General features: G+C 35.9%; 1 protein-coding gene across 2 annotated transcripts in view; it reads right to left on the bottom strand.

Annotated features, from left to right (window-relative positions):
• LOC149958488 (ATP-binding cassette sub-family C member 1-like) overlaps positions 1-14,459 on the bottom strand; it is a 129,861-nt gene that overhangs the window by 30,958 nt on the left and 84,444 nt on the right. For both annotated transcript variants that reach the window (XM_090165895.1, XM_090165893.1), the window contains 2 exons: positions 11,612-11,811; positions 10,657-10,783 (listed from right to left, as the gene is read on the bottom strand). In XM_090165895.1, coding sequence (XP_090022021.1) covers positions 10,657-10,783; positions 11,612-11,811 — 327 coding nt within the window. The remainder of the gene's footprint in view (positions 1-10,656; positions 10,784-11,611; positions 11,812-14,459) is intronic.

Here is a 14,459-nt window from a genome sequence, read left to right on the forward strand (position 1 = left end):
TACGGATTGGTAAATTATGTATACCGGAAATACCAGCCGGAAGCACGTTCAAACTTTAATACGGCTCCGATACTTCATGCCCCCCCTAAATCTCATTCGTGTATATAAATAATTCAAATATTGATCACACATTTACAGAAATTAAGTAGTATCATAGTAGTTTCAGCCTCTCCAGTTCTTTTTTTTAAGCTAGTCGGGTCGTACCATATATATATATATATATATATATATATATATATATATATATATATATATATTTTAATATTTCCATTATAAAATTTCCGTTTGCCATAATAAAATTTCCATCATAAAATTACGTTTGTCATTATAAAATTTCCATCATAAAATTACGTTTGTCATTATAAAATTCCCATCATAAAACGGACAAAATTTCCACCAGCTCTCGCTCTGTCTCTCTTCTGCTAACGCTATACGTTGGCCTCTGACACCTACTCTAGCGCCCCCTACCATCCCCCTCCACTTCTCTACAAAACGTTTCCGTACAACTCGCTCCTATCCCCGTCTAGCACCCCCCTACCCTCTCACTCTCACTCTCTCTCTCTCTCTCTCTCTCTCTCTCTCGCAACTTGTGCCTCATACCATTCCTCTTTCTCCTACCGTCTTACGCCCCCTCCTTTGAAACTTACTTACTAACGGACGGACGGACAAAACTTCCCATAAAACTGCTGAAAATCTTTCGCCCCTGAGAGTTGGGCCGTGTTTGTACCAACACGCAATACACCCGATATATTCTCTTTCCGCCTCGAATTTTGGAAGGGCTGGGGGTGGGGGATCGCATGGGGTACTTTCAGAAGGCCTGTGAGTTTCGGAAACGGGGAGGTGGGAGGGGATGGGGGTTTCGGGGTCCTTCCGATTTGAAAGTCCCGTGGCTTTCTCCTTTCTCGGCGTACGTTAGTCCCGTTGCCTTTATGCATCAGCAATTGGATACAGGGGTTTTGAAAGGGTACAGGGAGGTTTGGTACGACTGCGAGTTTGAGTTATTATTGCGGGGAGAAGGGTACCACGGAAATTCTCGCATTGGAAAGGGGGAGGGGAGTACTACGGAAATTATCACATGGGGAAAGGGGGAGGGGTACCATGGTAATTATCACATGGGGAAAAGGGGGAGGAAGGCCTTACTGGGGTGGTTCTACTATAGGGAAAAGGGTACCACGGTAATTACACATGGGAAAAAGGTGGAGGAACGGTAATTATCACATGGGAAAAATGAGGAGGGGGTACCCCGGTAATTATCACATGGGGAAAAGGGGGAGGAAGGGCCTTACTGGGGGTACCCCGGTGATTATCAAATGGGAAAAAAGGGGAGGAAGGCCTTACTGAGGTGGTTCGACTAAGGGGTAAAGGGTGCCACGGAAATTATCCCATGGGAAAAAGGGGTTAGGGGCGTACTGGGGTGGAGTGCCTCGAAACACACAACTAGCCTCACAGGCGCGCTTCTCGGCTAGTGCTACCAAAGCGTTACTAAGCTAACGCCACGTTACTGGCGCGAAAGCTATGCTCCAAAGAATACAATTAGTTGGAGCACCTCTAAAGTTTTCAGCGGTGAAGTTTGCATTTTCAAAATGTCCTTCCCTTCTTTTCTTTCAAGGTTAAAACCGTTTGGAGAAGTCGATAGCTTAATATAACTTAGGTTTGAAGGTCCGTACAAAACTCAAATTAATTGAGTATAAAAAGGCCATAATAATAATAATCAGCTAGGCTAATACCCAAGGCACCACCTTAGGCCTAAGTCATCAAGCGTCTTTTGAAGCCATTAATTCAGGTGGCCGGGTTACAATGCGTAGGAGGGTGGTGGCAAGCCCTGCATGCCACGCGATCGAGCCAACAGCTCCCTACACTAACTATTACCGTTAACCTCAACAAGTTTTTATGGAAGGGGAAACCGAAGAGCTCGGGGGAAAACCCCTTAAACCAGTGGGGAGAGAACTTGCAAACTCAACGCAGAAGGAGTTGTTCCGAGTTTTCACCCAGTGCCACAAGCTGGGATCGAACCCGGCTCCTCTTGCTGCGAGGCGAAAGTGCTAACCACTCCGCCACCCCACCATGTACACTGTGGTTTACATCATTGTGGTAATTAGCGTTAAAATAATTCCACAATATTATACCAGAGCAGATCGTACGCAACTTATTGCTTTTTACTACGGAGAAGGTGGAAGAAATCTTAGACGAGTGAGTGAGATCTTCGAACAACGACACCCGGATAGAAGACCGTCTATAAATACAGTGAGGCGAGCTGTGAATGACTTTCGGCAGTATGGTAATGTAGAAAATGTGGGAAATATTACGTATACATAAGTACCATCCTTTAAGAGCAACACTTCACCAAGGTTTAGTAGATGGAGACGCTGACAGACGGCTGAACTTCCGCGACTGGCTGCTGAATTCGGTGGCTGAGGACCCTCAAATTATCCGCAACGTGCTATTCTCGAATGAATCTTCCTTTTCTAGAGACGGGCCTAAGAATTACTTTTCGCCAGACGAAAACCCACACTGGGGTTTTGATCACCGCCACCGATTTCAATTTGGGCGCTTAAACGTATGGATTGGTCTCGTAGGAAACCGTCTAATTAGGCCAGTATTTTTCGCTTAAAATCAGAATGGCCAGAATTATTTAGATTTCTTGCGAAAAGAACTGGCAGATCAACTTTACGAACTGCCGTTAGTCAACGAGCCAGACTGTGGTTTCATGAAGACTGTGCCCCGCCTCATTACCACAGCGACGTCCAAATTATCGTGGACAATGAATTTCCACAGCGATGGCTAGGGATAAACTATCCGGTACACTGGCCACCAAGGTGACTAGATCTGACGCCGTTGGACCTTTTTCTTTGGGGCTTCATTAAAGACAGAGTATCAGCAACTCCCGTTGAAAAACTCTAAGAACTTCGTCAACGAATTCTTAACGCTTGCCGGGAAGTAACCCCGGAAAAGGTTCAACGTGCTTTCAACATTACTGTTCGCGCCCAAGACAGCATCGCAGTCGGTGGTGGGGTTTTCAATTTTGTTTGTAATAAGTTAAATAAAAGTTGGCGTTTTCATGAAAATTCTGATATTTTTCTAACATACAGAATTTAAATCATGTTAGCTTAATACCTTCTTTCGCCATTGTCTCCTCGATTTTACCGTGGTGTCACAAAGTTTTCCTATTTTACTTATGGAAATTGAGAAAACTCATTTTAACTTATAGTGGAGCTAATTTTGGTCATGGTGGAGATAAATGTATAGAAGAATTTAATAAAATTAGGGAATACTCATGATGAATTGAAAAATGTATTAAAATTTTTTTTACAATTAAAAATTTAAGCCTAGACACAACGTTTCAAACCTGATGAGGTTCTTTGTCAAGTGTTGAATATATTATTTTAATTCGTCATGAGTATTCCTTAATTTTATTAAATTCTTCTATACATTCATTATAGCTTGCTAAACTTGTCACTTTTTCGAGTCGTGTTTTTTCGGTGAAAAATTCGTATTGTTTTCGTGCCAACGATATTTCTACGTTTATGATGACGTTCTACAAGTTTATAATTGACAATTTTAATGTTAAACCTAGTGTTAAAAAATAAAATTAAAAAAATGGGTAAACGTTTTACGGTTTCTATGCAATTTTCGCTAACGAGTGTCCCCCGGTATGGATAACGTTCACTAAAATTTTCTATATTTTAGATAACATAGAATTGAAAACAAACCACTTTTCCGAGCTAAAAACCACCCTATATATAAACAAAGCTGTTGGAAATCAGATACATTTATAAATTAGATGACTGGTGGTGCTTTGGGTATTAGCCTAGCTGATAATTACTTTATTTTTTAAAAATTTCGCTCAATATAAAATACCTTAAATGCTACTGGTTCTAATGCTAAAATATGGGAAATTTTCAAGATCATTGCCCTACCCCGCAATTTTTATCAATTTACCCCAAATGACTTATGAATTATGTATTGATACATTGGAACAAACTTAGACGGTATGGCATCAACATTAAAGAAGTAATTAAATAAGGACTACCTCAATAATTTTCGACTAAATGTTTTTGGATTTTTTAACGTATTCATTGACTGCCTGCACATTTCAGACAATAAAATAATTAAATAAAATATGTGTATATCATGGATTAAACACTAAAGGATGTTCCACAAGCTAGCATCTCAGTGCAAAGCTTGCGTTGGGTCGATGTAATTTATTTTTCATTTCCCCACTCCTTCTACCCCCTCTCTAGCCAGGGGCAACCGGATATGAGCGCCATCTATTTTTGGTTCAAATTATCTACCGCCTTTTGTCGTATTCGTCTGTTGTTTTAGATAAAAGCTACATGTGCTAGTGATGCTACGCAGCATTTAATGAATCTTTCGCGATTGTATTTAAAATTAATTACTTCAAAATAATTACAAATATTAAACAATAGTTTGATTCTTCCAAGTTCCAATTGCTAAACAACATAGGTAAGTGTCTTAAGTTATTTTCCGTTGAATTTGAAATTCTGGGAAATGCAGATTGAAGTTAATAAAATTAAGTTATGATATTATATTTTTTAAGAGCCTAAAACCGGAAAATGGGGAAGAAGTATTGCATATTTAAAGGCTGTAAAAGCGATTCACGCTATAGTTACAAGGAATACATGGAAAATATAAGATTCATACCATTTCCAAAGCCAACAAGACATTTAGAGAAGTGCCAAAGATGGCTACAGTTGCTTGCAAGAGACGATTATCCTATTGAGAGAGTGAATACATCCACCTATTTATGTTCAAAACACATTGTGGGTGGAAATGGGCCTACGGAGCTATACCCAGATCCGATAAATAGTCAAAAAGTAAGCAAATATGGATATGTTTCTGTTTCCGTTGTTACAATATATTTTATTTACTCAGGAATATGTGTCAATTTTGAAACCAAAAGTTAAAGGTCTTCCGCTACATGACGTTTCGAATAACATCGAGCAAGAACAGACAACAATTGAATCAAATACTGACAATTTTATGGAAATGGTAAATCACGTTAGATAATTTGATTATATTATTCTATAACAATACATATTAAATTAGGATTGTAGAAATGATGACTTAGCGTTGCAATTTGAAGAGTATCTTGACAAGTCCATGGAAATTCCCAACACTCAAGACAATCTACCTGAATTGGCAACGAACTTCAACTGCCTAAATGAAAATCTAAAAGTACAGAAGTGCCAAGATTTTACTGCTAATAATTCCATTGGAAGCTCAACCCATATTGAGATGTTACCTAAGCCTCCTGAGAATTCCCCTGAAATGCCATCTAACTTGAATGTAATGGAAATTTGCCAAAAGACTAATGAAAATCTAAAAGTGCAGGAGTGCCAAGATTTTACTGCTAATAATTCCATTGGAAGCTCAACCCATATTGAGATGTTACCTAAGCCTCCTGAGAATTCCCCTGAAATGCCAATGTAACAATGCATTCAGACTCTTTCAAAGTTAGACTGTTAGAGGAAGAAACAGGGGTCGTACTTTTAGGTGTAAGCGTTTAAAATAATGGTAAAGCCGAATACAGCGAGTATAGTCGTATAATAAGCGACTCTATAGTACTGTCCAAATTCCCAATACTTATTAGCACTCATCAAGAGCACAGCGACGCTGTGCAAATGTTGTTACATATGAAGGTTTGTTCGGGAAATACAGAGGAACAATATGTAAATATTTTCAAACACAGCATCAAACCATCTTTATTTTTAAGCTCCTGGGGGCAGTCCATGCTGAGAGGTGTATCCTTTTTCTGCTGGATAAGACTAAAACAAGATGTTTTTATTGCTTAAAGTTAAGAGGGAATCTAAGAGTTGCCTGACATAGAAAGAAGCGATAAAACAAAACAAGTTTGTCCCCATTTAAAAAGCTATCAAGAACGCAACTAGTAGAGCGACTGAGAAATTCAAAGAATACAGAATAAAAAATAAATGCCAAAATTAGAAGGCTTAGAAGGAAATGTGAAAAAATAATTAGTAAAAAGGGAACTTCTTTGCATGACGAGAACCATCACAATTTTTTCCTAGACATTCTAGAAAGAAATGTTGTCAAAGACCATAGGACTGAATTCAGCACACCAACAACCAATGTAGGAGAGTCACGGAATAAAAATAATCAAGATTTTGGGCATTTATTTTTAACAACTCAACTAAAAATGTTGGAAAAAAAACCGGGAAGAATAGACGTTGGCACCCATTGGTTATTCAATGGTGCCTATTCATGTACGAAAAATCACCAGCGTTATATTATGTGCTTGAAGAATCTGGTGTGTTGCAATTACCGTCAAGATCAACTTTACGCAGGCATGCTTCTAATATTGGTGAAAAGCCTGGCTTCGACCCAGATGTCTTTAGGAAAATGAAGGATGACTTTAAAAAAATCAGAAAATTCAATCACAATGATTACTTCGGTTTAGTTTTAGATGAAATTAAAATACAAGAAGATCTTGTGTATCGTCAGGAGAGTGGAGACATTATTATATATGTCGAGCCGTCTAATGTCGATGAGAAAATATCTCAACTTAATAACGGCCTGTATGTGCTACAGTTCATGTTGAGAGGTTTAACTTCTGGATACAAAATGCCTTTTGCATATTTTCCGACAAATGCATTAACAGCGGAGAAGTTGGATAAACTGCTATGGGAAGGGATTCGCAAACTGGAACTATGTGGCTTTAAAATTATCTGTGTGGTAGGTGATGGGGCGGCCACAAATAGGAAGTGTTTCAATATGAATGCTGGTGAATTTTCATATAATTGCAAAAATTCCTTCTCTGGTACAGAGGAACGCTCTGTATACTTTTTATTTGATGTACCGCACTTGCTAAAACAGTTCGAAGTTGCTTAGGAAATAGCAGCGCAAATAGTACATGCCGTCGAATGGAGATTAATGGTGAAAAACTGGTGTGGGACACAATTAAAAAACTTTACCAGGCTGAGCAGAAGAAGATTGGTAACTTAAAGAAGTTATACAAATTGACGGACGACCATATTTCTTTGCGAAATCGAATGAAGGTGAAATACGCCGCACAAGTTTTGTCCCAGAGTGTTGCAAATGCATTAAAAACCGAATCTGTTGGTAAATGTCAAGAACTGGTGCGATTTATTGAAACGTTTAATAAATGGTTCGATTTAATGAACGTGGGAAATTGTGTGGATGGGTCCCACAAAAGAAATCCAAATCTTAAACCATTTCGATTCCAGAATGATTCTCGTTTCAAGTTAATTTTTAACTAAATCTACCCTGACGAATAGGTATAATTTTCTTCACATGTTTACTTGCAGTGGCTTGAAGAAGTATTTTCGGCCTACCTGGATGAGTGGGAAACCTACGCTCTATCCCAACCAGGCAAGCTCTCAGACCAGAAAAAAAATTATGCTTAGCCAAGAGACTTTGTCCGGCTTGCGCCAAACTAGTAAGAACTATTTTAACATTTGAAAGGAGTATTATTTGAAATGTTTTTTTTGGTTGGAATTAGCAAAGTGTATCTTGGAATTGATCCCGTTTTTGCTGGAAAAAGAAGCCAAATTCGTATTAAGCGACCACTTCAATCAGGATCCTCTGGAACAACTATTCTCGAGGCATCGACAAGCATGTATGGCTGGCTCAAATACGAACTTAAACCAGTATGCTAGAAATAGTAGGAAATTAAAGCGATTAGAAGAGGGAAAAATAAAACTTAAAATAACGGGTGGCAACACTAACTCAAAGTAACGTGCAAAAATATTCCATTGGTAATTTTTTTAATAAAATTTGAGTATAGTACAATCACAAACGCTTTCTCACTAAATAGATGATTTGATATTAATCATTAATATTAAATCATTAATTTGCATTGCTTTATTATTTCTTGCGTGACTGCTTCCTTCAATTTAAGTTTTTTCTTCTCTTCTGTCTTTGTCTTAGTGGCCATTTGTTTTACTCTTTCATTCATTTTGAAATTATTTCTTAATTTGTTTGTGTGTCCTTTTCCCACAGTATTTAAATATTTCCTCAATATGATGTTCAAAACCATATTTACAGACTTCCATTACGCCAGCACCGGAACACATGCCTTTCCATTTGTTTTGCCTCAACTGCTTCAATGGCCTTTATTTTCTTATTTTTAACCAACGTTGGGCCGTAGAACATTCCAACATGGTTTTGAATTAAAAGAAATAGTTCCATGGCTTCTCTTGTAGGGTACTTTAAGGCTCCCCTGTCTTGTAAATCAGTCCATTTTTAAAACCATTGGGAACATTTGCCAAATTTGTTTCAGAGAGAAACTTTCCTAGTTCGTTGTAGCTTGTGTTTTTATGAATTTGCAACTTATGCAGTATATATCCTACGACATAGTACATGGTTTCATTATCTTCAATAGTTGGCTGAACAGTATTGCTATTTAGTAATATTTCTTCTGTGTAATTGGTTCCGCAGGTAAAAAGTTCAGGTAGCAGGTAATTCAACCCCAGAACCACTTCATCTTGGGATATTGCTTCATTCTAAAACATAATGATATATAATTGAATACACTTTCTTAACTACTTTAATATTTCTTTATAGTCATTAGGCTTACTTTCGTGAGTAGCAATATTTGTTTGAAGTCCTGTGCAGCTAAAGTTTTTAATTTAGAAGTCCATTCAACGCTTTTAATCAAGTTTTCTTTACATGGAAATTCTATAACTTTTGCCAGAAGGGAGGTTGCCATGTTCCAAGTGCTTTCAAAGATACTATCATAGTCTTTTAATTAATCAACACAATAAAAGTTAATTTCATTCTCAGATATTTATAAATAAACTATTTTACCTTCAGAAACTATTCCTTTAACCTTTCCCAATGGACGTTTTTTAATTTCTTTTTATGTAGACTAGTCTTGCAAATATTCCTGGGGGTTTGAAATCGTTGATTAGAATTACTTATTGAACACTTTATTTCAAATTGATACTTAGAGATCAGAAGTAGTTCGTAACGATAGTACAGGCTTGCGAACATTGTGGAATGCTGGAGCTCTATCTATTTCAAAATAATGATCCAAATCACTACCACGGTTTTCGTCTAAAACATCTTCCTTTCTCTGATCATCCTCTATTTAAACATAAAATTAATTAATCCAAAAAAAACCATAAAAGCAGTAACTAAAGAGACCAGTTTTACTAAGCCTTAGTAAAATTTCCAATTGTTAAATAAAGCACTCACCAGAAGAAAACGATATCAGCTTTGGATAATTGGAAAAGCTTGGTTCAGATATTCCCAATGTCTCATATGTTTGAGAAGAAAATGCCGAATTCATTATTAATATATCGAAGTAATTTAAATACTGCGTGGGAGTTTCACAAGCACGCCGGTTTGTTTGGCCCCGAATAGGACTGAAAAAAAAAACTTCCGGTTTGCAAGTAGAGGCCGCCAGATGGCTACTTTACTAGTTATTTTTGTGTTTTTTTCGCGAATGCAACATCCTCTACTATTTAATCCATGTGTATATTAAGTACCAGGTTTTCCCTCAATGCCACCCCCTCCAACCCACTGAACCCGTAGTACAAATTTGCCTAAGGAACCCCAAAAACCGACCCTATATTTTTACAACCCCCCATATTTCCTAGCTGTTACTTAAATAAAAACAATTGTTGTACTTTTGTCGAATAATTCGTGTCGCATCACAACTTGAAAGCGACTACTTGGGGAAGACTGGTCCAAAAATATGATTTTGGTACATTTGTTCGAATTTCATTCGTCCGAACGGTGGTACAAATGTCCGAATGATCATTTGTCCGAATGCCGGATAACAGGATCGTATATCCGAAAACGTATTTCATTTGACCGAAAAATATATCACAACGTTTGTTGGTGATTTAGTCGTTCAATTTATGTTAACTTTACTGGCGAATTTCATATGTTCGAATAATCGTTTGTCCGTTTTTTCGAACATTAGGAATTGGTGTTTTTTTAAATATTGTTAATATAAGAAAATAGTAACATTAACGTGAACCTAACTTTACTTAACCTAACCTAAAATATCCACAACATCAACGCAATTCCCACAAAAAACAGCAATATGAAATACTAATTTAGCGACAGAATTTGGACAAGTGATGCTACCGATTCGGAAGAATGAAACAAACAAGATGTCCAATTTGAACAATTGAAACATTTGTTATTTCGGCGGTTCGGACGATTGAAATTCGATCAAATGTACATACCCCAAAAATATATGGTAATTTAAAAAATGTTAAAGCTTAAAGAAAATGTCAGGAAAATTTGGCATCGACAGAAATATTTTACATAAAGTTCAGACATTTGGTCCTATTTTGCATAAATATCACTTTAGAATATATTGCTTGGATTAATATTAATTTTTTCATATTTCCTAATTTACTATTTTTATTTGTCACGTTTTGAACATATCTGTAATTGATATATCTGAACTAAAAATTGTCTTGCGTAATTGTAATAGGTTCCATGAGGAATAAATTAACTAAAGTAACATTGAGTAAAGTCATATTGAGTGAAGTCCCATGTTCTTAGGAATTTTCTATGTGGTCATGTTCTTAAATGTATTCAATCCTTTTCCATATAATTACTGATAAAACATTTCTTAAGGCGCGAGGGTAAAAATGAACTTGGCTCGTTTTACTGAGGTGATAATTAAATACAACAAACCGTGTTCAAGTTGTTAAGAATGTATCCAACTATTCCAGGTGAGAGGAAATCTTTTGACAGTATTGTCCAAAGATATGCGATGAGTAACAGCACACTAAGTAACAAATTTACGCGGAAGGACATCCATCTGGAAATAAAGTTAATTTAGTTTCGGAGTCTTTACTAAACAGATTAATTGTTATCTCTAAAACTTATATGGGATACTTGTGGAAATGTATGAATATTTATGGTGTACGATCTACTCTCCTAGAAGAGGGGTGTAAGCTATCCCAGCCCTATTAATACGTTTGATGTAAAAGATGCATTAGTAATAAAAGCTATATAAAGGAAAAACTAAGATTTATTAGTAAAAGTTACTTTTTATCCAATTAATGTACTTGGAAATTTTTGCAATCATGAAACATTAACGGAATTTCCATTTAAATACGAAATATCTTTGATTAATTAAAAAAAAAATAATTATACATTATTATTATAGCGAGGAAAAAAGTATTTAAAATATAACTAGAAAATAAGTATATCAGTGTTTTGAAATGTACCGGATTTCACAAAACAATGATATCTAACTAATATCAACCTGGATATTTTGTCTTGAAAACAATTTCGTATTTGTGTTTCCTGGTTCAATAACTGTAGAAAGGAACATCTTTATTATCGGTATCGTTACAACATAAATTGAAACGCAAAAGCTTTAAACTAGCATGAGCAACTTCGCTGGGCATTACGCAAAACACGACATTAATTTTAATAATATACTTTTATGTTTCCGAATTCAAGCGCCAAAAAAAGAAAATTAAAATTATTGAACGCACCCAGAACATTTCTAATAAAAAAAATCGTAAAGAGGCTTAAAGTTAAATATAATTGAGATAAGTAAAATAAATAAAACGTATTGTAAACTACTCGCGATAATTTCGATAACACTTTGTTTAATTAAATAATGACAGTTTCTAACCTCACACTCATTGACCATGAATAATATTTCGCCTCGTTATCCTCAATGAGCGAAAATGCTTTCTCGGTGAATATGTCTGTAGCTTTCAGGGATCTGATGACGCTGGCACCGCACAAAGAATCAGAGAAGTGAGTGAACAGAGGAGAGTTTGATTTGACGTAAAGGTTCTTCAACTGTCGATGAGCTTTCGAGTAAAACACCTAAAAGCATTAAGTTTCCTCGAAGTTTAGTTTTACAATAAAATATATTTTAAAATAAGAGTTTCAGATTGAACACAGATAATTTGTCTGAGTAATATCCGTATTCATATTCTTTATAATTCTACGATGTATCAAGAATTAAATAATAATAAGCTAGGTTTATACCCAAGGCACCACCCAAGGCCCAAGTCATCTAGCGACTTTTAATGCCTTTATCCCAGGTGAACGGGAAGGTGCTGGAAACACCCAAAAGTTCTTACGCACCGCTTTCTTGATAACTTTGCTTTTTAATATGCAAAGACGATAGAACTTTTATCCCAAATATAATATTGTTGGTGTATATTCTTTATAGGTTATGCTAAACAATATAAATATCATCTAGAATAGCACCAACCTAGCCATTTTTGATTCAGGCTTTCAACTTGAATAACATTTTATTCTCAAAGTCCTATAGGTCCGAGAATTTCATAAGTTTTATGATTACTTTAAATTTGTTAGGGCTTAGCTTTTTTGCCCTTCTTATTATGGACTTTTTCACCTTTCCACGTAAGCTAACATAGAAGGGGTTGTATTCATTTACCACCTGAAAACCTTAATCAAGTAACTTGAACTTTTCTGTGGCCTTCAATATATAATTAAAGAATTCTGATATCAGTGGTGGACAAACTAGTCGGTTATCTCAAATATTCGGAAAGATATCAATTTTCTATAATGCAAGTGCTTAAACTATCCTATACTCTTTTAAAAATTTAAAACAATATTTCCAATACAACCGCAAAAATGTTAAATGGGCTTCGTTAATCGACGATATCGAACAGGTGTTTCTGTAAATTAAAATAATTAAAAATTAAAAGTATAAAATGTTTTTATTCGAGTCACGCAAGTTATTTACGGGCTATACTTGCATGTAAGTTTAGAACGTGGTTTTCAGATTCCGAAGAATCTCGCGACTTCAAAAGCTAAGTGACGTTGACAACACATTTTCACATGACCTCCATTATTGAATAGAAACACCTTTTGTAAAAAATTGAGTTTCGTTTAACAGCCGGGACTGCGGGAGCTCGAGTTATAATCAGACCTTTCCTTTGTTTGGACTTAATTAAATTATTATTTTGTCCTCGATCAATTTTGAAACCGTACGTAGTCTGCAGTTTCTTGACGAATAGTTATTTTTATAAAGTTACGTGACCTTCTTGTTTAAATGTGACTCTTACTGTTACTAGACTATGAGCGCGCACTACTGACGACGTGAGTGCAAATCGCTCGTGAGAAAAATGTACTAATTAAGTTGTGTCATGTGACGTAAGAGCAACATTTTATCAAGTTTGGCAAGACCACTTTTTTATTTGATAAAATAAATTATATCTGGCTACACGCTATACTGATCAAATTGCTTCTTTTGTTTGAAGCTGAAGGGTAAAAGAACTTTCGAGTTGGTCCAAAAACGAAATAGACTCGTTTTTCCCAGAATACTGAGAGGCCCATCTAGCTGGTTTAGAAAACCAAGTTTGTTTTACTTAGTTAGGCCTAGGAGCAACAAACACAAGGAGAACGCAGCTAGCCTTTAAACACGCTAACGAAGGGTTGTGTACGAATTTCATTGGACGAGCGTCAGGAGCCTTTACGCTGAACGTTTTACGGGCGGGGAGAAGACAATTTCCGAATTTTTCCTTTCCGACGGCAGCAGGCGCTAAAGCGTCTAGCCAATGAAAAACGTATACAAGAAAATCCACGACTTTTGACGGGTTGCGTTCTCCTTGTGTGGGGTGTTGTGTTTGTTGCTCCTAGGTTAGGCCATGTTTAAAAAGTATAAACCTAAAAAAATTAGCAAATATATAGAACTGGGGGTTGGGAGACAACGATGTAGATATAACAATAAGTTATTTGAGCACTCCATCAATTTAAATATCAATCGAAAATAAGTAATTTTTTAAATTCCATGGAAAATCAATTTAAATTCCAAATTAAATGTAATTGCTAAAATAGCCAAATTATAAAAATATTTTCAATTTTTTTCCTGCCTAACACCCAAACGGAAAAATAATCTTCATTTTGTATTCTAAAAACCAATGATACCGTAGAAAAAGACCACCCGAGGTGTTTCTCACTGATGTGTATTCAACTCAAGGATTGAGTAGACCTTAACGTATAATCCACTGCATTTCAGTAAGTGCGAATTTATACATAAAATTAAGTTAACAGTTTAAAGTTAAAAAACTTGGGTATAGATCGAATGAGGGGCGGAAAATAAAGTTATTTAGAAAAATTATAATAAAATTTAATTTTAATTAGAAATTAATTGGATAAAAAGTTTGAATCTTAATTTTGATTTCTGCGAAATTATACACATGCTAAAAATTCAAATGATTAATTACCATGGTATAATATAAATATAAAAATGAAACTGGAGAAACTCTCATGGTATAAACAATTTTTTGTTACTGGAGACGTTCCGAGCCGAAACCCTATATCAATCCATTGTTTTATGACTACTAATATAAGGTTAAAAGCACGATACAGTGTATGCGTCAATAAGGGAAACAAAACCAAACAAAGGTATTCATTATAAAAGCTTAACGTTCCGATTTTCACGCACATGTCTCTCGCGACATAATTTGAAATCTCGTGCTTTTAAATTTACGTAAGAA

Source organism: Leiobunum rupestre, chromosome 2 (genome assembly GCF_980474605.1).
Source record: "Leiobunum rupestre chromosome 2, qqLeiRupe1.1.hap1, whole genome shotgun sequence".
In the NCBI taxonomy this organism is placed as follows: domain Eukaryota; kingdom Metazoa; phylum Arthropoda; class Arachnida; order Opiliones; family Sclerosomatidae; genus Leiobunum; species Leiobunum rupestre.